This window comes from Triturus cristatus, chromosome 4_1 (assembly GCF_964204655.1).
Source record: "Triturus cristatus chromosome 4_1, aTriCri1.1, whole genome shotgun sequence".
Taxonomy (NCBI): domain Eukaryota; kingdom Metazoa; phylum Chordata; class Amphibia; order Caudata; family Salamandridae; genus Triturus; species Triturus cristatus.
In genome coordinates this window covers 504,809,115-504,834,452 of record NC_140585.1, presented here as the reverse complement: position 1 = coordinate 504,834,452, position 25,338 = coordinate 504,809,115, and the positions used below count along the sequence as shown (strand labels likewise).

General features: G+C 44.8%; 1 protein-coding gene across 1 annotated transcript in view; it reads right to left on the bottom strand.

Moving 5' to 3' along the window:
• Window positions 1–9,777: 9,777 nt before the first annotated feature.
• ETNK1 (ethanolamine kinase 1) overlaps window positions 9,778–25,338 on the bottom strand; it is a 220,226-nt gene continuing 204,665 nt past the window's right edge. The window contains exons 7-8 of the mRNA XM_085652750.1: window positions 24,618–24,691; window positions 9,778–13,379 (exon numbers count right to left, since the gene is read on the bottom strand). Of these exons, the coding sequence (XP_085508876.1) occupies window positions 13,307–13,379; window positions 24,618–24,691 (147 nt within the window). The 3' untranslated portion in view covers window positions 9,778–13,306. The remainder of the gene's footprint in view (window positions 13,380–24,617; window positions 24,692–25,338) is intronic.

The window sequence follows — 25,338 nt, the reverse complement described above, 5'->3', positions numbered from 1 at the left end:
CATTATTTAGGCTTCGAGGGAAGGTCGATTTTTAAGCATCTTCCGGAAATCAATCATTCCCCAGACGATGATATTGATGTTTACGATGATGCTATATCCAAACTTAAAACCAGGTTTGACAAACAGCCTAGTTTGATGGTTCTCCGTCACAAGTTTCTAAAGAGGCATCAATCTGAAAATGAGGATGTCGATACTTACATCTCTGCCCTACGTAGGTTAGCTTCAGTCTGTCAATTTGAAATGTTCACTGATCAGAGACCAGTTTGTTTGCCATTGCAGAGACAAACACATCCGTCAAAAATTGTTATCTTTAGCCAATCCTTCTCTTGAAGAATCAATCAAAATTGCTGAGTATTGAGACTTCACAAGTAGAACTGAAAGAACTTGAAGTTAAACCTGCTGAATCTGTCAATGCGGTTACTGAGAGCTGTAAAAACAAAGGTCCTCTTTCTCAACAAGGTCCTGTGAAATTCAACTCCTCGAAGAATTTTTCTTCTGTTAAGAATAATTCTTCGTTTAAATCTAATATGGAAAATTTCAGAAACATGTGCTACCGTTGTGGAAACTCTCCCCATCAAAAAGGGGGGAGGTGTCCTGGGGCTAATGCGGTTTGTAATTATTGCAAGAAAACTGGGCATTTTGAGAAAGTGTGTTTGAAAAATAAGTATTCTAGCAAACTGTAGCTTGTGTTGCAGAATCAGATCAAGAATCTGATTCAGGTGTTCTCTGCTGTTACTGATAATCATGAGGTCATCTCATCCATTCAAGATTCCTCAGACTGCGTTGATCCTATTGTTGAGATTGTTATAAGGGGGGAACCGTTAAATCTTCTGGTTGACTCTGGAGCTAGGATCACTATGTTGACACAGAAATTGTTTTACGAGACTTGGGGTGATAGGAGTCTTCAACCTCCTGATCGTTCCCCTGTATCTTATGAAGGTCGTAAGATAGTTCTTCAAGGTTTTTTTTGAAGATGAACTAGTTTTCAAGGGTAGGAAATTTTTTGGAAAAATGTATGTCGCGATAAAAGGGCTTAACATTTTGGGATGGTATCACCTAGGTTTATTTAAAATGATTCTCAAACCTGGTGCACCTGAGCAAGTCCTTGTAGTCTCAGATGATCAGGACTCAGGAGGATGGAAGGAACGTTATCCAACCGTTTTTTCAAGTAATCTTGGTACCATTCAAGGTTTCAGACACAAGATTATCGTCAAGGATGGTGCTGTTCCTGTAAGACACAAATTGATGGGGTGTTCCTTTTAGCGTAAGGAATGACCTTGAGTCTGAACTTAAATCTCTCTGCGAACAAGGTGTTATTGAGCCTACGGAGTCATCACTCTGGCTTTCACCTTTGGTCGTCGCACGCAAAAAATGTGGAAAATTGCTCGTATGTGTGGACTTGAGGTCCCTCAACAGAGAGATTTGGGTTGACTCTCATCCGATACCCAAAATTGATGATCTGTTTTCAAGTGTCAGAGGTTCAAGTTTTTTTTCAAAGCTGGACCTAGCTAGTGCGTACCATCAAATGGAGTTAGATACAGAATCACGCTCTCTCGCAGCATTTGTCTCGCCTTTAGGTACTTTCCAATACAAACGTATGCCTTTCGGTCTCTCCTCCGCTGCATCCGTCTTCCAGCGTGTCATGCAAAATATGCTGGGAGACATTGATGGTGTTCTAGTTTTTCAAGACGACATGTTAATACATTCAAAGGATATTAACACGCATGAAGCCATTCTAAAAAAAGTTTTTGATGTATTCAGATCTCGTGGGGTAGTGGGCAAATCAGAAAAGTGTAAGTTTATGTGCAATGAAATTGAGTACACAAAAAGAAAAACTGTGAGTCAAAGGAAGTTAAATGACCGTAACGTAACCACTCAGTAAATACTAATCCAAATCTAACTGCTGCCAACAAGGTGCCAAATATGCAAATAGGTGTGTGTATGCATGAGAAAGATTCCCATCACCCACAACAAGTGGCTCGCTTCATCATTTGGGAACCTGGGAACTTCACCAGAGAACCATACTCTACCAGATGGACGTAGATATTGGTTCAATGTGTGTCCCAAATGTATCTGTTGGTATATTGTTTAGATCGAGGGAACCACAGTATAAATGATCAGGAGTGATGTATGCAGTGCTCGTGATGAAAGTAAGTGATAGTTAAAATTGGTTACCCAGGTACAAATATGCTTTTAATGAGGTGCTACCTTGATACCAAGATAAAATAAGACAGTGCTATGACAGTTTGAAAGAATAACTGTGTTGGAAAAGACTGGTCTACATGTTTCAGCTCTTGGATAGACTATATCCTAGCTTTCGTCAGGACCAGAAAGCTACTGCAAATTTGTGATGTGTTTAATACAAAAACTCAGAAAACATACAACCTGGACCTTGTTCTCGGTACAGGGGAATACCTGTGAAAATAACAGCAGTAATCAATTTAAACAGACAGAGTGGTAGAATGTTACAAATTGGTCAAAAACCGCAAAGATATTGAGTCAATCATTTTTGCGAAGGTACCATTAAGTGTACAAAAACAACTGTGCAGCCATCATTTCAAATGGAAGAGAGTTATTTAGTTGTAACTCACCCGAATCGTTCTGGGTATATGCCTCACCCCGCCTGGCAACTGCTCAGGTTAGGAGGCATCGCTCTGGGGAATAATATAAGTGTGAAACATTATAGGACGTGACCATAGTTGTTGAAATGTTTAAACACTTAATATATAGCGCAAAATTTAAAACAAGGCGGATGAATCACACGGGAGTCTAGTCATCGAGAAAGCATGTCTCTGTTCATTTCTAAACTCGTGTCTCATATCGTAGGAAAAATGTGCCATAAGGGCATAAGCAGATTACTAGAGCTACATTTTGTACTGGTAATCAATGTGCTAGAAGTTGGAAGTGCGTCTTCTTAGTTTAAAAATAAAAGGTATCGCACGCACTAGGGTAAAGCTGTTACTTGAAAAGGCGTGTGTTATGGTGACTAAGTAACCTGTTGGTAAGAGATATCGGTTCGTTATACCTTACAGATCGAATCCTTCTAGTCAAAATGACTAACCAGTGTTTAGCGCAACTCACAGAACAGATATCGCCGATTTTAACTACAAGATTGTAAAAATGAGAGTAGTTCAAGAAGCGGTATACTCGTGTATTCCTTACCTCTCCGTCGGTACCTCTCGCGGCTTCTGAGCGAGAAGGGGAGGTGTGTACTGGTAATAGTGAATCCTATTTGAGGACTCACAGAGCGTCATTGCCGCCATGCGCGTGATCAACGTCCAGATCTAGCGCGGGCTGATGACGTAATGGCGTATTAACGTGCCGTGCATGTCATGTCGGGAAATGTAGTTTTGGTAAGTGTTTGTAATCTTACTATACTCGACTCTGTGCAGATGAGGCAGTATGTTCACGGACAGTGTTGAGCCCTGCCAATTGCGTTAAGTAGTGGCAGTGGCAGTTAAGTTATGCCGTGAAATGTGTACAGATGCAGATTACGATCTAAAGTATGTTTATCGTAATTGTTTACCGTTAGGAACTGTATCGATAAATGGCTCTCCAGATGTATGTTAATTCTAAGGAGAGTTAGATACAGAATCACGCTCTCTCACAGCATTTGTCTCGCCTTTAGGTACTTTCCAATACAAACGTATGCCTTTCGGTCTCTCCTCCGCTGCATCCGTCTTCCAGCGTGTCATGCAAAATATGCTGGGAGACATTGACGGTGTTCTAGTTTTTCAAGACGACATGTTAATACATTCAAAGGATATTAACACGCATGAAGCCATTCTAAAAAAAGTTTTTGATGTATTCAGATCTCGTGGGGTAGTGGGCAAATCAGAAAAGTGTAAGTTTATGTGCAATGAAATGGAGTACCTTGGTCATCTTATTTCTGGTGAGGGAATCAGACCTAGACAGGGTCTGTTGGATGTGATTTTTTTATGCTCCCGATTCGGTTGACAAAACAGGAGTGAAGTCTTTACTTGGACTTTTAGAGTATTACTCTAAATTTATCCCAAACCATGCTACAATTGTGCGTCCTATGACTTCTCTTCTCAGAAGAGGTGTTGTTTTTGACTGGAGCAAGGATTGTGTTTCTGCTTTATGCTCAGTCAAGGAATGTTTAAAAAAATAGTTCTGCTCTTAAGCCGTACAATCAACATTTGCCTTCTTGTCTTACTGTTGACGCAAGTCAAATAGGGTTAGGGGCTGTACTTACCCAAAATGATCACATGACTGAGCACACGGTTGCATTTGCTTCTAGAGTACCGAGAGATAGTGAACGCCATTACTCTGTTATTAAGAAGGAACTTTTGTCTTGTGTATGGGCAATAGAAAAATTTCGTCCTTATGTCTGGGGTACACGTTTCCTATTGAGAACCGATCATAGACCTTTGATTAATATTCTTAGTAATGGTTACAGTAAAAGCTGTTCTCCAAGAATTGTTAGGATTGTGTCACGGCTCATGCAATATCAATTCGATGTTGTTCATATCTCAGGAGGGAGGAATGTCAGGGCAGACTTTTTGTCTCGTTTTCCTTGTGATGATGGTGGTAAAAACTATGTCTGTGAAGAAGAGGATTCAGATGACTGCTTTATTGCGTCGATTGATCTATGTGGGCAGGGCATTGGTACAGAAGATAACTGGGTGGAAGCTCTTTCTGACGATGTCGTCCTGCAACAGGTCATTGAATGTGTTAGATCAGGGTGGCCCAGAGAACGTGCTCTTCCTCAAAATTTACAACCTTTCTGGAAAGTAGAATCGGAAATTTCTTTGGAAGGTGGGATTCTGCTTCGTGGGGACAAACTCATTCCCCCACAAAAACTCAGAGCAGGTATTATCTCAAATGCCCATGAAGGACATTTAGGGTCCACGCTTACTGGGAGGCGTATTAGGGAATGTTACTGGTGGCCCTCTATGGATAGAGATATCAGCGAGTTAATTGAGATGTGTGTTATTTGTCGATCAGCTGATAAAGGTTTAAAAGTAGTCACGCCACCACTGATTCCCGTTGAATGTCCTTCCGGACCATGGTCCAAGGTGGGTTTAGATGTCATGGGCCCGCTGGATGTATTACCTGGTGGGTGCCGTTTTGTTCTTGTCCTCATTGATTATGTTTCGAAATGGCCAGAGGTTAAAATGGTCAGAGAAGTCTCCACCTGTAGTATCATTGCTTTTCTTAAGGAAGTATTCATGCGTGAAGGGTTTCCAGGGGAGATCGTGACAGATAATGGTACGCAGTTTACCAGTCTAAATTTTGGTAAGTTTCTACAATCGTGTTGCATCAAACATATTAAATCTTCACTTTATCACCCACAATCCAATGGTCTTGTAGAACGGATGAACAGAGTGGTGGGTGATTGCATTAAATGGGCCAAGTCCAGTAATTCTGACGTTGCTAATTCGCTTCAAACCATGTTATGGTTTTATAGAACGACTCCTCATTCCACAACTAAAGTTCCTCCTTTTGAACTTCTTAGAGGAAGAAAAGCAAATACTAATTTTAAACCTGATTGGATGAACAAGTGGATCAGAGAGGTACCTGACATAACGTCTCTTATGGTGTCAGTAAAAGACAATGTTTTCTGTGCTCAACAAAATCAAAAGTCTTTCTTTGATAAAAAGAAAAGTGTCAAAGTAGTACAAGTTGGCGTTGGGGATATGGTACGCATAAAATCTCCATTTTATGTTAAGGGAGGTAGTTTGTTCGGTCCCCCTGTCCCTGTTATTAAGGTGGGTAGGAATACTGTCCAAGTTGAAGGGGGAAGTGGTGGAATGTGTGCAGAATTGTTAAAGCTAGAGATGTTTCCTCTTGCTCTTTATCGACTATCTGTGGTCCTAAAATTGATGGTTCTTCTGAGCTTTTACGAAGGCAGAGTGGGAGAACGATTAATACTCCCAAAAGGTATAGGGTTTAAAAAAAACCTTGTATTATCTGTTTGCAAGTCCAAGTATAGTCTTTAGATCTGACTTGCTTATTTTTATTCTCAATTTTGATTGTTATTTTTGTTGTTCATTTGTTTTGTTTTAGAAGCAAGGAGGATATGTGGTATCCTTTCTCTGTTTATGTGCCTACTTGCTTTAAAGTGTTATGTTCTTAGATTGATGACATAGTGTGGAATGTTCAGGTGTTGCTGGGTTTCTGGGGATGAAGATTCTTTGTCATGAAAACTGTTGGTCGGGGCAGTTGGATATTGAAAGTGATGCTGCCTTGATGTTTCCCAGCTGTGTACCATTCTCTACAATTAAACGCGACATGAACTTCTACAGCAGTGCCGTTTGATTACTACACCCATTAAGTATGGTAGATGGCACCACACAGATTTCTGCCAGAAAGGCAAGATCTCTGTGCATTCAGCTGAGCTTCAAGGACTCTGCTGAAGGTACTGAAGCTTTTCTCTGCAGGCAGCATGTTAAATGAACCCACTCAGGGAAGCTTAGGTTTATCAAAAACAAATTCACCAAAAGTTGGGTACCCAAAAACAAAACAAAAAAAAGAAAACGTCCAACACACTGAAGGTTTTCTCCCAGAGAGTGCAGATATTTCTTTTGTTTCCTGCTACAGGCTTTGCTCGGATACGACCCTGTGCAGAAAGAAATTTGGCACCCTTGCTGTTGGTAACTAAAATAAGGCAGCCCCTTCTTTGTTCACCAGACAGTCCTTGGCTGATCAGGGACTGGCCTTTGAATACAACCATCTCCGCACACTTCCCAACTCACCTAAATTACCCACCGCTTTGCTCCAGTCAATGCTGGTGAGATGGTGTTGGTGTCTGTCAGCGAAGGAGAAGGGAGGGCCAGGAAGGGGAATGGTGGGATGGTAAAAACAGTCTATGACATGTTAACTAAAGGATTACAGCCATTTTAACATGAAACACCAGAGCCAAGCGAGAGGGGTGCTGCTGTTTGCATATCCTTAATGCATACAGCGCCATGAAACCCTCTGAAGATTGGAGCCAGCTCGCGCAAATGCCAAAAGCCAGCCCTGCAGCATGCTGTTTTAAAGTTTCTACCAGCAAGCTTACTCCTGGGGCACGCAGATGTGGGTAAGGGCTAGTGTTCCATTTCTACAGTGTTCAGCTGTTACAGATCAGGAGGGGAGATAGGCCTTGGTGGAGATTGGTCTTGATGGTAGGCTGCTTGTGCTGGGTAGCATTTATGCCCCCAACTTTGGCCAAGCCGCTTTCTGGGATCATTTGTCAGCAGTGTTGGCACAATGGGTAAATGTCCCATGGATGCTCAGTAGGGACTACAATAGCATGCTATATACAACTCTGGACAGTTTACTCCCCCTCTCCCTCAAGAGCACACTGGACGCAACGCTAAACATTTAGCCTTATGGTTGCACCGATCATCCTTGAAAGACATTAGCTGACAGCGTCATGCTGGCTTGAAAGTATCTTCCTTCTATTCGCTGTTTACATGGACTGACTACTGGGGCGAAACAATCTCTTGACCACAACCCTCTGGTAGTGAGACTCTGGTGTGGAAAGACATCCCCTTGTCCCTACATGAAAGCTTCAGCGTTCGCTGCTAGATTAGGTGTTTCCTGCTACTGTTCGAGATAGTATACAACTATTTTGAGTTCAATTTCAACACAGACTCCAACCCGGCCCTTGAATGGGATACGTTCAAAGTTACAGTTAGAGGGATATGTTTTACAACTGTAGTGGGTGATCGTGGAGTGCTTGATGTAGAATTACACTATTTGGCACCAGAAGCTTCTGACTGCTTGAGCGAATCATTAATAACCACTTGAATGGCTGCACTGCATCAATTTTGCGTTGCACGCAGTGAACACCAAAGGCCAATATGTCAGGGGCTCTCCTCGCAGTGGGTGAGATATGAAGCTCTTTTAGCTTTATTGGCTATGTGCACCTGTACACGAATATGGCCGAAGGGCACTCACTGCCTCATTTCTTCACTAATTAAATCAGAAGACCTAGTGTTTCAAAATGACGGCACCATCAATAGAAGATTGGATAATAGTTGGAACTAGAAGTTATGTGAACAAATGTCAGCCAATTGAAGCAATAATGAGTTCTTCAGTGTGCATTCACAACAAAATAGTGCCAATGCATTTAAAAATCCAGGGAATAAAAACACAATAGATGACAATAATGCTTTGGGGATGGAAGAAGACCCGATGTAAGCAGATAGTGAAAATCAAGCTCATCAAGAGGACACTAGAATACTTTTGGTTACATTTGAGAGGACCAATATTTTGTATTCAATGGTGATAAACGAATAGCTCCATGTCCAATAAATACGGAGCAAAACAAAGACCATCAATAAACTAAACCAAGCAGAACTTTCTTTAGGCTTCTGTATGAAATAAGGACCAATTACTATTAACACACATTATCTTAAAATACTAATGATGTGTTAAGGAAACTGATCTGCAGTGGTAGGAGAAAATAAGAGATTTTAGGAGAAAGACAAGTATTCATTATATAGCAAAGATCTAGCTGGGTATTTCAAAAAACATTTCCATCATGTTTTTAATCGACACACTATCCAGCACCTTATCACAAAAAAAAAATCAAGGTTAAGGGTATGTCAATACCAGTTTCCCCAGCCCACTTGGTTACACACCACACCACCTTATTAATTCTACTTGATCTCACCGAATGCTTTCAATACCCTATCTCCACTGAGACTTGTGGAACGTCTCGGGGAGATAGGTGTTGGGGGCTCGGCTTTAGGGTTACTCGCTTCTTTCCTTAGTGAGCGGACCCAAACAATGAAATTGGGCAATTTCTATTCAGATCCAACTCCCCTTCAATGCGGTGTGCCTCAGGGTTCTTCCCTGAGCCCTACGATGTTGAATATCTATGTTGCCCCGCTGGCAAAGGTGGTAAAATCTTTTGGTCTGGAGGTGTTGTCATATGCGGACGACACGCAGATCATGGTGTCCTTCACTCATAACATCAGCGACGCCGCCGGCAATTTTAAAAATGGCATGCAAGCAGTCTCGTCTTGGATGGTGCAAAACTATCTGAAATTGAACGGAGAGAAGACGGAGGTTCTTATTTTTGGGGACAAGGTTGACATCTGGTCCGGGGAGAGGTGGCCCGACTATCTGGGCACTTGCCCTAGCCCAGTCTCCCATGGGAAAAAAAATGGGAGTATTGGTGGACAACTCCCTGTCCTTGAATCTGCAGATTAGCAGGATGGTGGCTACGTGTTTCGGGCTAATAAGGAAGATCTAGCAGTTTCTTTCACCTGCGTCACGCAAACAAGTTGTCATTGCCTTAATATTGTCCAGACTGGATTACTGCAATGTCCTTTATTTGGGCATAAATAAGGGACCGCTGCGGCTCCTGCAGCTGGTGCAGAATGCTGCTGCAAGGCTGGTGACTGACTTGCCTAAACCTTATTCAGTCTCAGCTTCTCTTCTTTCTCTGCACTGGCTCCCGATGGACCGCAGGATTATGTTCAAAACCTTTTGCCTTACTCATAATGCTTACTATGGCCTGGGTCCTGATGGCATTAAAGCCTTATTTCATCATTATCCTCCCACTAGGAATCTCAGGTCAGCAAGCAAACATCTCCTTACTCTGCCCAGGTTTAAAAGGATGAGATGGGGCGGGAGATCCTTTTCAATTGCTGCAGCCAAATTGTGGAACTCCCTTGACGCCCTTGGGCGAAGTTAGCGCTCTATAAATCATATATTCATTCATTCATTCATTCAAATCAGTGTGTTACTTTTTTTTACCAGATTCCCACTGTTCACGTTTTACACTGGAGATTTAACAGTATGTACAGACATGTATAATTATGTATTTTATTTATTTTTATTTAACTCAAAGCACAGCTTAGTTTTAATTCAAGTGCACTCCTTACAGAAAACAAAATTATTCTCTTAAAGAAAGGATAAACACAATGTCAACCAAGAGAGAACGCAGAGACGGGTTTGCCATTTTATTTTCCTAATGCCTCACGGAGTCATTTCACTTTATTTTGGTGCATAATAAAATTTCTAAAATGGTGAAAAATTCTGGATGCATTAATCAGTTTACTGTCTTTCAGCATTTGATAGACAAAACTAAAGTAGCAAAGACAAAAAATTAACCTCTTGGCATATGCAGTGAAAATGCATGTGGATCAATGACTCATGTTATTTAGAGCAACTGTACTAATAAACACATTCATAAGTTAATTAGAACAGTGCGAAGGTCAAATTCCATATTTACCACAGTAGCATAACATTCACATAATAAAAATCATTATATACTGCCTCACAGATTGCATGTTACAATTACTTTACACGTGAAAATAATTCTCTCAAGGTCTTTTCAATGAGGCTTTCCTTACTTCACAAATGTAACCCCTCACATTCTGGTTTTGCTTAAATACCTTTTGTTAAAAAGAAACACACATGAAAGTGTCTTGGCATAAAACATCTATGCACATGTGCAGACCATAATAAGCTATTATAATTGTTTAGGAAGGGGAGGGGCACAATGACCCCCTTGAGGTGTCACTTCTTGAGAGTCATGGACTCCCCCCATTCTCAATTACAATAAACCGCATGCTACATTCTGCAATTCTGTGTATGTGTATGTCGCACAACACACTCTAGATCAATAACTCATTGACTCCAGAGAATGGCCCATGTACATTGCTCTCATGAAAAAAGCATTAAAAAATATATTATGGATAACAGTATATCTACTGATACAAAACCATTACATTCTTTGGAATATTGCACTATGGGTATTTGCTGTTCAGGAAAATAGATGCTAAGTCTAATTTCTTCTTTATAGAAACATTTCTACTGAGGAATAGAACACAATGCAATACAGAAGTCCATAGGCAATTTACAATTCACATGAATATACAAATGGTAATTTACAAGGCTGTATATACAAATTGCTACACATTAAAGAAGAAAAAAGGCTTTACTCAGTTCTGCTTTACAAAAGCAAACAGGCCACTATGGTCTATTATTCATGGGTGTATTCTCTGCATGCATGAATGCCACTACGAATTTTCTATTTACATTGTTAACTTCAAATTTGAATTGCAGCATTCAAGTCATTTAGGATTTTTTATAAAGTCAAAATTTCTACATAAAGGCTGAATCACACAGTGACGTTTCTGGGGCTGTGTATTCATTGAAAATTATGGAAAACAAAGCTATAAAATGAAATACCAAAAAATTAGGAAAATAGTGTCATCCATTTTGAGTAAACTTACCAAAAAGACTGCAAACCGTAGTCATAGGGATGTGTATTAGACAGAAAGATTATTGTATGTTTGCCTAGTAAGTCATTGAAATAGTAAAAAGCAAGAAATGCTGTGCCATAACTAAAACATCCCCAACTACGCTTGCACTCTAACTTTTACTTTTCACGTCAACTAAGAAAGAAGTCGTTTTTCAACAAAATGGAAAAACGTTTGGACAATTGATTGAGTGCAGTGAAGATTCAACATTGTCATCAAAACACTTTCTGTGCACCACTGGCAGCAAATACTATTTACAACTGTATTTTTCTTCATCAAATGTGTTTAAAGCGGGCTGCAGTGGTCTAACATCAAATCGAAAAAAGGGATTAGGCTTGCTCAGAGCATGAGTGCAAACAGAATATGTTTTCCAAGATGTGCTTCTCAATATTTAATACGCAAACTTTGTGCCACTTGTCTTCACAGTGTTAACAATGAAATAGTGAAAAAAAAACATTCTCCAATCGGTGTACAATACCACCATGAACTACTGTAAACATTGTCTAAATAAATACAAATGAAGCCTTAGAGAAGCCAGTTGCTTGAAAAGTTATGCAAGTTGCACTTTAACAATGCAACATTTGTTAAACGTACCCATTGATATGTTTACTTTACAACATTCTTAACTGGTCAGGAAAGCTAGCTCAGTGCTAATAAGTAACCTTCAAACATTTTCAAATGCAAAACTGTTGTCAGTTTGATCATTTCAATAATCACAGAAATAATTTAAAATGTGAAAATTATTTAGTGAGCCTCATGAAATCTGATCAAGGAAACTTAACTTTACAAAACAGTATTCTGCGCAATAAAAATCTGAACAGGATTATATCCTCATAATGTCTTCACAAATCAAAGTGCCTCCAACAATGGCAACACACATTTATAATAGCGTTTCAGCCGATTAAAACATTAGCTGGTGATTTTTAGGTTGAGTTTGTGATTGCATTACTAGTAACTTGGGGATTGGCCAATTAAGAGGTGCGGCATTTGAATAACTTTGACAAGACTAATAAGAGGCCTCGCATCAAACATTATGCTGAGGTAGTTTAAACCTTCCAGTTAGTATGAAATATAAAAAGAAATCAAGGTTTAACGCCTATTCTAAATAATAGGATATGTCATAAAGAAGTTAACATTTTTTACATGTAGTTCTGCACAGTCAAATTTATGTTGGAAATATACACTGAGCAAATACTGCAGCAATTGCATAATGGATTAGGCATATGCTGCACACCGTTTTTAATAAATTAATCTACTTTTCAAATTCGCATGAAAAATGTGTGTATCAATATTGGGAACTTAAGGAGAAAATAATCATTCATCATCCTGAATGCACAATTATCATGTACAGTAAAGTAAAAGACAGTGAAATATCTAAATTTAATGTGCACAACAGTAAGAATATTAAAATTCAAATGACCAGACAAATTCTTCCTTTGGAAGAACATTTAGAAACAAAGAAAGATACAGGACTTGAATTATGTTAAACCTATAATAAATAAATTATTTAAAATATGTTAAATTACAATGTCAAAGACTCCCCTACACTAGAATGGCAATTTCTTCAAGGCAATTTTATTGTTTTTTAAAGACCTTTCCTTGTGGTCTGGGCCGGACAATTCTACTACTTAGGCTTCGAAGGAAGGGGGTCAAATTTCCCCAAAAAAGTACACAAAGTGCTCAATTATATGTTTAGAAGTACATCTCCAAAGTTCATCCTAAAAAAAAACAAAAAAAAAAAAAACGAGTCACTATTTCAGACTTTAGAAAGACTAACTTTAGTTCATTTAACCTTGCTGCGGTCTCTCCAAAAGTACAAAAGCACCATTAAAAGGCACCTTAGGAGCACTTCAAAACAGAGAAAACTGAAGGTGCTACTGCTAAACGACAACAACCACGTAGAACATTAAAGGGCAAATTAATTATGTATTATGTTTTCAGGACAAAGAGGGTCGGTTTGTTGCAAAACAACCAAATAAACATTCCAAAACATATCAAAATTAAGCTGTACAATCCTCTTTCAAGAAAGGAGTCAAGTGGATTGCTCATCAACCCAGGGCAAGCGCAGAAAGCTTCCTTTACTCTGGAATAGTTAACAATGTGACCTCTTGCTTCATTTTGAAGTATTGGTTAAGGCGAACTATTGCATACCTATAGGAAATAAAAAGAAACATAAGTTACACATTAGCGATTAAACATCAACTTTGCTTGCACAACTAAGTATTATTTTTATACTTTTATCTCCCAGAATAAAACGGTGAAATATTTAACTGTGAGCCAGATAGACTAAAGGACAAGTCACAAATAAGTGTTTGAATACTGCATTCCATAGTTTTCTAGCCAGTCCTTAATGTTGCAATGCAACCTCTGTACTAATAAGTTGCATCTCGAAATTTCCAGTTGTGCCGGGTGGAATGGGGCTAGGGATAAGAACGATCTTACATAGGAAAACTAGTTTGGCAGGTCGCCATCTGGCCCCTTTGACGGACTACAAACACAGGAATGGTGGCCTGCACCATCCCGCTATTTGCATTTTCAAACTGAAACACCACCCTCGCCCCCTCTGTTTTCGGTTTTGGGGAACAAATTTCACACAGTGGCCATCAAGACCACTGCCTACAAGTTAGCAACATTATTCATAAGGGGCTAGGTGTCCACAGGGGAAACGTTTCACTTTATGAATAAGTTACCGCCTCCTTTTTGCCACCGCAATTCCAGTCTGGAGGAAGGAGCGAAGGAAGGAAGGCCCCATTTTGCAAGTCGGAAAACTATGTGATTTTGCAGATCGTAGGGTTTACCACACAAAATGATTTTGTATATTTGGCACTGCAAGAAAAAAACAGCGCCTGTTACCCATTTCTAGTACTGTTTTACATAACTACTTATGACCAATGTTAACTCAAAGATGGTGAAGTTTAACCGGGAAAAGAGTGGTAACTGGAATTAAATAAAGTAGAAACCGCCGATATTCCATCATTGTTGCTAAAAAGAAAATGTACCGTAACAAAGAGTCTAAGTACGCACATGCATATCTTTTTATCGCTGCATTCTCCATGGTTTTGAAGATAAAAATAAAAATTTTGATTACTCGCTTTCAAATACTTTTTGGTCTATTGGGCCCTCTAGTATGTTTCATCTAGAAAGACAATTGAAGAGACAATAACTGTGGATTGACACTAGTACATTTTATGTGGAACCCAGTAGAGCTAAGAATAAAATTAACTTTATTTTAACAAATTTAGTTTAAAGCCCCCTAGCGATTGAGCCAATGGCTATTCATGTGCGATGGGAACTAGAACCCTGGAGCATATGGGTGGGGGAGTCAACCCATGTTGTCTCCTTATATGCCGACGACGCCCTGATATACCTCCACTCGCCAGCAGAGGCGGTGCTTTTATTGATGCACTACTAAAAGGAGTTTGGCAATGTGTCTGGACTGCGTGCTAACATTAGGAAATCCCTACTTTTTCCATTGGGGAGATGGACCTTGTCGCCGCGGGAACAGTTAACTGACTTGGGCATCAAATGGCATTTCCGGTACCAGAGAGTCATGGTCAAGAATGCAGCTATTGACCATCATCATGCTAATTGGATAGGTTAGTAAGGGGTCTGCCCAGGTTCTTAGACTTCTGAAATACTTTGCCCCTGTCAATTATGGGAAGGCCGACTATTGCAAAAATGGTCTTTCTCCCACGCTGCCTGTATCTGTTTCAGAACGCGCCGTTTCCCCATCCCCAGAGCAGTTCTTCCAGCGGCTGAATAGTCTACTCAACCTATTGGAATGTGGAGGGGCTGGGGGGGTGGGGTAGTACGGTGGAGCTCTCCACACTGAAGAGAGACATGGATGAGGGTGGTGTGGCCTTACCGGATATACGACTTTATTATTATGATGCACATCTTCAGCATACTGTTTGATGGCTGACTGATACAGATAAAACGTAGAAGAGTTCCCTAAAGGGCAATATAGGAGACAATACACTCCCTGTGAGAGGTCACCCAGATACCTCAATACCTTATTTGCTAAAGAACAAGTTACTTACCTTCGGTAACAATGTCTCTGTAAGAAACATTAGTTAGTTAGATTCCTCACCTTAGAATATCCCCAGGCGTCAGACTGGATCCGGAAAGATTTTTGTAGCAATACCCCTTGCGCGTCGCTAGGCGTCGTCTGCGGCTACGCGTCCGTCATTGGCGTCGTGCGCCGGATTGACGTCGGAGTACTTAGACGCCACCCTCGCGCGCTGACGTCGGTTCTTGTACATAGCTTTCCGCGCCAGGGACGCTGAGCCATGCAAGAGACCGACACTGGTGCCAAAAAATCACCAGTGCCAAAAAATCTAGGGCCCTGAAAGGGAGAACCTTAACCCTAGATGTCGGTTCGCAGAACGGGGAGGCTGCGTGGGTCGGTGAGGAATCTAACTAACGAATGTTTCTTACAGAGACATCGTTACCGAAGGTAAGTAACTTGTTCATCTGAAAGAAACACGTTAGTTATATTCCTCACCTTAAAATAGATACCCCAGCAATACCAACCCCGGAGGTGGGCCTGCGAACCAAGATCACACCAGAAAGTCCTGGCGAACAGAACGGCCAAAGTGGCCATCTCTCCGGACTTGGCTGTCCAGGCAAAAGTGCTTGGCGAACATGTGCAGTGAAGCCCACGTTGCCGCCTGACAGATGTCCTGCAAGGGGACTCCCCGTCCCAGGGCAGTCGCCGCTGTGGCCCGGGTGGAATGGGCTCGCAGCCCAACAGGAGGGACCTTTTTCGCCAAAGAATAGCAGAATTTAATACACAACACGACCCATCGCGAGATGGTCCGCTTGTGCACAGCTTTACCCTTCTTCGCACCTACATATCCAACAAAAAGTTGGTTGTCCACCCGGAACTGGTTTGTGCGGGCCAAATAAAATGACAGCGCACGTTTTGGGTCCAGACGGTGGAGCCTCTCTTCATCATTTGAAGGATGCGGAAAGAAGGTGGGCAGCGTGACAGATTGCCCGATGTGAAAGGGAGTCACGACTTTAGGAAGGAAAGAAGGACGGGTCCGGGAGGACAACCTTATCCGGATGAACCGAAAGGAAGGGAGGCTTAGCTGACAGAGCCTGGAGCTCACTCACCCGCCTAGCGGAGGTGATAGCCACCAGGAAGGCAGTTTTCAGAGTCAGTAGACGAAGTGGACAGTTGTGAAGGGGCTCAAAGGGAGCGCACATCAGAAAAGTAAGAACAAGGTTCAAGTCCCACTGAGGCATTACGAATGGAACAGGAGGGAACATATGAGTAATGCCCTTGAGAAAACGGGAGACAACAGGGGACTTGAAAAGAGAAGGCTGATCAGGAAGCCTTAAGAAAGCAGATATTTCAGCAAGATAACCCTTCAAGGTGCCCAGAGCAGAGCCCTGCTGGGCCAAAGAAAGAAGAAAGAGGAGAACCTCAGAAAGAGGGGCAGAAAGGGGATCCACAGCCTTTGCTGTGCACCATGCCACAAATTTGTTCCACCGGCAGGCGTATACCGTCTTTGTGGAGGGACGCCTGGCTGCCAGAATGACATCACAGACTTTAGGAGGCAAATCAAATGGCATCAACTGCCGCCGCTCAATCTCCACGCATGGAGGTGGAGGCTGGACAGGTTCGGGTGGAGGACCGTCCCCTGCTGCTGCGACAGAAGGTCCTCCTGAAGAGGCAGTCGTATCGGGGGATCGATGGACATACTGAGTAGCTCGGGATACCAGTACCTTCGTGCCCAATCCGGAGCCACCAAGATGACTTGGGCCCGGTCACGCCGGATCTTCTTCAGCACTCTGGGCAGAAGTGGTATAGGCGGAAAGGCGTACAACAGACCGCAACTCCACTTGCGACGAAAAGCGTCTCCGAGTGAGTGCCGCCTTGGAAATTCCAACGCGCACAACTGCTGACATTGCACGTTCTCTTCGGTGGCGAATAGATCTAACCAAGGCTCTCCCCACTGCAGAAATAGACCTTGCGCCACGTCAGAGTTCAGACGCCATTCGTGATGCATCATGCACCGGCGGCTGAGTTTGTCTGCTCTGGCGTTCAGAGAGCCCGCCAAATGTTGAACCACCAGGGTGATGCCCTGATGTTCCAGCCATGTCCAGAGGCGCAGAGCCTCCTCACAAAGGGTCCACGACCCCACCCCGCCCTGTTTGTTGCAATACCACATGGCGGTGGTGTTGTCCGTGAACACCTGCACGACACTTCACTGGACAGAGGGAAGGAAGGCTTCAGTGCAAGTCGGATCGCCCTCAGCTCCAATAGGTTGATATGGAGCAGAGTCTCCGCCGGAGACCAGAGTCCTCTGATCTCCGCCTCTCCCATATGGCCCCCCATCCCAGGAGGGACGCATCAGTCACTACGACATGCTCCGGTTGGGGTAGGGAGAGGGATCTGCCGCTGACCCAATCGCGATTTGTGAGCCACCACTGCAGCTGGTTCGCAGTGCCCTCCGAGATCAGGACATGGTCGGACAGGTTGCCGCGATGCTGGGCCCACTGAAACTTCAGGTCCCACTGCAGAGCCCGCATCCGCCACCTGGCGTGATGTACCAACAGGATGCAGGAGGCCATCAGCCCCAGAAGCCGCAGCACCAACCTGACCGAAACCCAGGACAAAGGCCGGAAGATGGAAAGCAGGGCCTGAATGTCCCGGACCCGCTGTTCCGGCGGATAGACCCGGAACTGCGCCGAATCGAGAACCGCTCTGATGAAAAGAAGCTTCTGGGAGGGACTCAGGTGCAACTTCGGCACATTGCTGGAGAACCCCAGCGAGTGCAGAAGGTCGGCCGTAGTCTGGAGGTGGGAGACGACTTGCTGTGGCGAGCCCGCCTTCAACAGCCAGTCGTCGAGATAGGGGAAGACTGGAACCCACGATCTGCGCAGATGAGCTGCGACCACCGCCATCACTTTCGTGAACACCCGAGGGGCACTGGTGAGGCCGAAGGGGAGCACGGTGAACTGAAAGTGCTCCTGACCCACCGTGAACCGCAGGTAACGCCGGTGGGCCGGCAGGACGGGGAAGTGAAAATAAGCGTCCTGCAAGTCCAACGCTACCATCCAGTCTCAAGGGCAGCCAGAACCTGAGCTAAAGTGAGCATCTAGAATCGGTCCTTCCGGAGGAAAGCGTTGACGCTCCTGAGATCCAAGATCGGGCGTAGGCCCCCTTTGCCCTTCTTGGGAAACAGAAAGTAGTGGGAATAACAACAACGACCTACTTCTGGACCAGGAACACGCTCGACGGCCTCTTTGGTCAACAGGCCGAAACTTCCTCTCGTAGAAGATGCAAATGATCCCCCGACATACGGTGGTTCAGCGGTGGCATGGCTAGAGGGGTCGTCTCGAAGGGGAGGGAGTAGCCCCTTCGGACGATTTGCAGCACCCACCTGTCCGACATGATGGAGTGCCAGTGGAGCAGGTGATGGCGAACTCTGCCGCCCACTGGTGTTGAATGGGCCTGAAAGCTCGGACTAGGAGGGCTTTGAGGCGGATGCTGCCGGGGTGGATGTGGACTGACCGGCACGTTGACCTCCAGTACCGCCTCGGCGGAATCCACGTCCGCGTGCAGGTTGGTTCTGCGGCTGGTGGCTGGGCGGACGTGAGGAGGCGCCCCTTCCTTGGCCACGAAAGGGACGAAAGGCGGAAGTTTGCGGCCGCAGGCCTAAAGACCCAAGGACTTGGCCGTGGCCCGGGAGCCCTTGAACCGAGCCAGCGCACTGTCCGCCTTCTCACCAAAAAGGCGAGTGCCGTCAAAGGGCATGTCCATGAGGGAACGCTGGACATCCCCCGAAAATGATATAGACCTCAGCCAGGCGTGACGCCGGAGCGCCACCGTGGTGGAAATCGCCCGACCCAGCGAGTCCGTGGTGTCAAGTCCACACCGTATGGCATGCCGCGCTACATCTCGACCGTCAGCAAGAGCTTGAGCGAGTCGTGTCCGGGCCTCCACCGGACACAAGGGCAGCACGTCCTCCACCGCATCCCACAGAGAGTGGGAATAACGGTCCAACAGGCAAGCGGTATTTAAAGACCGCAGCCCCAAACTCAGGGACGAGAACAGTTTCTTGCCAAACTGCTCCAACCTCTTGGATTCCCGATCCGGAGGAGCGGACGGGAAGGAGGATTGGGAGGTTGAGGCCTGGATAACCAGACTCTTGGGGGTGGGGTGTTGGGAGAGGAAACTGGGGGTCGCCCGGAGCAGGGTGGTGGCGCCGGGCAAGGTTCCGGTCCACAGGAGGGACTGTGGAGGGCTTGGACCAAGTGCCCTGCAGAACGTCAATGAGGGCCTCATTAAACTGCAGCAGAGGCTCAGTGGAGCTTGCTGTCGGTTTAAGGACCTCAGTGAGGACGTTAGTCCTCTCGGCCACAGCAGGCAACTCCAGCCCTAGGGCTTCGGCCACCTTGCGCAGCACCACTGAGAAGGCTGCACCCTCCTCCGAGGCCACAGTCGGAGGAGAGATGAAACCAGCGTCCAGGGAGGTATCCAGACCGCTGGCATCCCCCAATTCCTCTGCCCAGTCCTGAGAAAGTTGGGCCTGAGCGGCCATAGGGTCATCATACCCCTCCCAGTCGCCCTCGTCATCCGATTCCCGATAAACAGGAGGAACGATCGGAGCCGGGCAGTAGATGAAGGGTTCACCAGTCGGCGCCGGCATCGGCGCCGTGCTGGCGTCGGGCCCGGACCGGGGCTAAACTGGGGCACGACGTCGCCTGGGGACGGCGTCGGAGGTGGAAGCGGTGTCGGCGGAGGAGGCGCCGTGAGGTCGACCGGCGCCGACCGAGATCCAGGCCTGGATCCCTCGGGGACCTGCGGTGTCGGGGCCGGAGCCATCGACGGCGCCGCCCAGTGGAGCCCGCGGGGCCCGAAGGCGCGCCGGCAGGCGTCGACGGCGGAGCCAGGCCCCTCATGGCCGAGAGGAAGGCACTGACCTCCGCCGGAGACGCGTCAGTCCCAGGGACCGGCAGGTATGGGGACGGACGCGGCTCCGACGGAGACCACCCTGACCCTCGGCCGAGTCGCACGACTGGTGAGGGGAGTCCGAAGAGCGATGTCGTCTCTTGGACTTCTTGGAGTGCTTCGACTTACCCGAAGACCCCGACGAGCGAGGACGATGGCTGTGGCTTCGTGATCGTTCCTGGGACCTCTTCGTGGACTGGGACCGAGAGCGGCGCGGAGCCGAGTGCCGAAGCTCGAGAAGCTTACGGGACCGCTCCCACCTAGCTTTCGATGTCAAGGCCTGACAGTCGGGGCATGACTCCGCATCGTGGTCGGCCCCCAGGCAGTAAAGGCACCGGCGATGGTGATCCGTCACCGACATCAGGCGATGACAGGCGTCACAGGCCTTAAAACCAGGCATCCTACCGGCACCAGAGTCGAGTCGATAGGCCAAAAAGAGTCAAAAAGTTAGTCAAAAAATGACTAGGGGTAAGCTCTTCCCGGATCGGCGCTTACTGGAGCGGAAAAAAGAAGAAGAACTGACGTCAGCGCGCGAGGGCGACGTCTAAGTACTCCGACGACGTCATTCCGGCGCACAACGCCATCAACGGACGCGGAGCCGCAGACTACGCCTAGCGACACGCAAGGGGTATTGCTACAAAAATCTTTCCCGATCCAGTCTGACGCCTGGGGATATTCTAAGGTGAGGAATCTAACTAACGTGTTTCTTTCAGATACATACTGCACAAATAAGGGAGAAGGTGGAAATTAAGACATTGAGAAGGGCCCCTTTTGATAGGGACTTGCCTCTATAGAGTCTTGAACCCTTCACTCTATGGCTCGCGTTCGGTCTATGACAAGGTGGAGGAACAGCAGATCTCTAGTAGAAGGATATTTTTATCCTGGTGAGGTTGTCACATTTCCAGAGGTGCACGATACCTTCACAGTGGGGCAGCGTCATTTTCTACAGTATGCAAAATAGGAAAATACTGTAAAGGAGATATGGCGCATGTACCCGGCTGCCCCTTCGCCTTCCTAAACACTGGGGGGACTGCCAAATTGGGGAGAGGGACGTCCCCTCAATAAGTTATTCTACAAATCCTTACAGAAGGACATGACCAACAGCCCATATAAAGCAAAGACAGCATAGGAATTACATGCAGGGGAAATCATTGAGGATTCAGACTGGGAACACATATGCTGCCTGGTGAAAAAGGTATACTGCAACCATACATTTAAACTTTTGAATTTTCAATTCCTACACTGCACTTACACAACGCTGTCTCGGCTACATAGGATTGACCCCACTAGGTCGGCTCAGTGTGCTCGTTGTGGGGTAGATGACTCCACGTTTCTACATTTAGCATGGCAATGTACGAGAATATACAACTTTTGGGAAGAGGTTATTCCTCCGCATTGAAGATGCTACGGGATTACACTACCCGAGACACCCAGGGCAAGGTTATTAGGTATGGCGGCGAGACCCAAGGGGTGCAAGATTTCATAGACTCCTGCAGTTGGCCTTTCTCCTGGTGAAACGAAGACTGCCTACTGGCTGGATGGGGTCTAGAGACCCAAGCAGGGCCTATTGGGTCAAAGATGTGCTGGAATGGGGAGTAGGAGGGGGGAGGCAGCAAAACAACATATGTGGCTTGCTCATAAAGATGACAGGGCTGCAGGAGATCTGGCTGACTGGAGGGCAATGTTGGACTCCTTTAATGATCAGGGAGACCCGGAGGAGGACTCGGCCCCAGAGAACCTGGGGATAGATTGACAATTCAGGGTATTATTGTGTACTAAGCAAACACAAGGAGTTGATGGACAGAGCGCTGAAATATTTCAGACACTTACCCCCGGTCAGAGATCTGGGTTGAATCCAGTATCGTTCTATAGCTCATTTCGCCACCCCAGTTCAGACCCAGCCATATGCAAATCAGTCTTGGCTCTGTTCCTTACGGGAACAGTCAAGTCCGAACTGCCAAACCAAGTCTTCCCTGGACCAGAAACAATCATCCTGGGACCGGTTTCAGGGTAACACTTCTTATCACCCAGCCTAGCTTGAATCCAGTGGCAAAGTGAGCAAGGGACCCATGTTTTGGTATACCGTGCCAACTTAGGGCGAACAAAGCAAACACAAGGAGATGATGGAAGGAGCGCTGCAACTTTTCAGACGCTCACCCCCAATCCCAAATCTGGGTTGAATCCATCATTGTTCTTTAGCTCACTTAGCCACTCCAGTTCAGACCCAGCCATATGCAAATCAGTCTTGACCCTGTTCCTTATGGGAAAGCATTTATTTTCCACAGAAGTAATTGATAGTCTAAAACTATGAGACACTTCCTCAACTGGGACAAGAAATCTTCCTATATCATCCGGCGGAGAATTTCTTGGTACTGGTCCTGGGCTTGCATCTTCTGGAATTATGAAGACATACCAATCTGAATCTCAGCTTGGAGTCACCGAATTGTCTTCCATATAGCGGCCCTGTAGCTCCCTGATGATCAGCATCTGAACTGGATACCTCGCCATGAGTGCCACCATTTACACCTTAAGGGAGAGGCATTTCCCTTAGGTGATGTTGTCTTTGCCAGTGTTTGGTTTTTTAGGTATATGTACTGGCTTTTGAGGCACCAGAATTGGTATTAATGTTGGAGGTTGAGGTGTGAATACCCCTTCTACAGCAAACCTGGATTGGAAGGTGGAAAGAGTCCTTGATCATACCCAGCAGGCTATTTAGCATTTTTAATGGTACTTTAACCATTTTTGGGGAAGGCGGATCCCACTGATGGATTTCGAATTCTTCACTCAATAGTCTAGGCAAACGCAGTTTGTGCATCTTGCAAGGTGGAGAATTAAATTCTTCGAACTCCTGCTCTGAGTCCACATACTGTATATTGAAGTCTGAAGTTACTTTCTCGATCATCCTCTTAAAGTAAGCTTCCATCTCATTCAAATTGGACTCTACAGGTCATTCCCTTCCTGGGCCACAGAAGCATCCAGCAGTAAATTCTTTGGGGAGAACAATGGTAGCAGGGACACAATCCTAGCCTGAAAAGGTGTTCTTGCAGGCACTAGTGATGTGGTTCAGCCTGAAGTCTCTAGCTGCCTGGTAGCAAGAGGCACTTCCTGCAGAGGTTCTGTAAAAGTTTCTCTCGCCTAAGGTATAGGCAACAGGGTTACTGTAGTCAACTGCAGTGTCCTAGTCGATGGTGGGCACTTTGGTGCCTATGTAGTTATTGAAAGAAGTTTCTTTCTAGAAACAATTTCGTGATTGGTGTTCTAGGAACTTTTTCTGGGTAGTTGTTCATACTTTGGTGGACAACTGCACTATCGACAATGGCTTCCTCAACATTGCTTATGGAGTTATCGCAGACTGTACCGCTGACGACAACAGCAGCAATTGCCTTTTCTTCAGAGGCTAATCTACTGAATGAAAGGATTCTGACATTCGCCAGCTTTTTGGATGTGTCCATTGGTCTTTTTATCAATAGTGGGGCAAATGAAGAGACTACCTCAACAATCTTACGCCTCTTCATCATTACATTTTCAGTGGACTCCTCTTCTTTTAGTCAAGTAAGAATGTTTTCTTTGGAATATCACTCGTGTGTGGAGTAAGCAGTTAGTGGCTGACCAGAAGTCTGACCCTTAGAGGGTCTTAAGGCCAGCTTAGAAGTCTTCTTAGCTTCATTTGAAGGAGGGGTTTTAATTTTTTTCCTTTGAAGAAGACCCTAACCTCCTATTACTTATCTTTTACAGTCTTTGCTGACAAAGATCACAGATGTCCCATTTTTAAGGATTATGGCTGGGATGAATGCAGTACAGGCATTTTGGATGTATATCATTCATGTAGACCTTTTTACCACAAACCTTGCTTGTCCTGAAGAGATTTCTTCTGGCCCAGCTCAGGGTTATAAAAGATGTGCTCTTTCTGAAAAAAAGAAGAAATTCTTCTTTTGGAGAGAGCTTCCTCACAAAGTTTCTTCTGCTGTAACATGCAGTAGAAAATCTGACAGTCTGAAGCTTCTGGCAAGGGAATAGCTGGGGGTGCGGACTCCGATTGGCTGGAATTGTGTTCATTATTAATGATGTGAATAGGTCATAAATAGTCTATGAAATGTTCGTTTTCTAGAGGGTAAAGGTTACACTGCTGTATTAAAAGTTTTACCAGGGGTTACCGGTCTGGCAATGGGGAACAATTCAAGCATTTGAACTTATGAAAAACCCAATGTTGGAGAACTGCGGTTCTCCAGAAACAGCATTTGCTGTTTGGCCTTAATGTTCTTTTATCTAATCCATGTATAATGCAGTGGCTTGCAATGCTTTTTATTGATCAGAAGTACTTCTCACTATAGGAATTGTTGGAGAACCCTGACAAAGAATACAACATTATCACTTCCTTCACCATCTTACTTTGAAAACTTCAAATTACATTTAAAACAACTTACCCCAGGAAGTCAAAGTCAATGGTGGAATACTTTGCTTGAATCAATGCCCACATGCCCCAGAAGAAATGAGAAGCCTGTTGCCAAAGGAAAAGAAAGCTTGATCAGTGAATGCATCACAAACACAAGTTACTATCCTGTAACTATACTTCTCCATAAATTCACAAATGTTTCCATTCGTATCCATTGTTGGGTGGAAACCCTTGGTATATTTAACAGTAAGAAATGCAGGCATTTTTAATGCAATTCTCTAAGAAGCCTAACCACCTCATTCTTTGTGCCCTCTGACTGCCGAATTGTGGTGAACATGTTGAATCTCAATTTTCAAAAGCTATGATAAGATTTTCCAAGCACAAATGTGCTACTTCTAGATTGCTTTACTGCAGAGGAGAAAGGGTCATGTGAATCAATAAAAGATAACATTCTGGTGTTAACACCTTACCTCCTGATGCCTTATTTTGATGTTAGGGCACATCGCACAGTCCTGGCTTTTTCCCCAATCAAAACTATCTAGAGCAAATGTGTGTCCTTATTTCTCACATGCGTGTGATTCTAAAGGTACCCAGGGTTAGTGGATTCCCTTGGAGGGTTCTTAGAAAATAGCCAAAATGTTTTTTTGGGGAAAAACACACTGCAAGAAAGCATACGATTTTCAACAAAAAGGTTGCTGTGCTAAGATCACCATATTCTTAGCGTTCAGGAACAAGCAAAGTTGGTAGTCTAC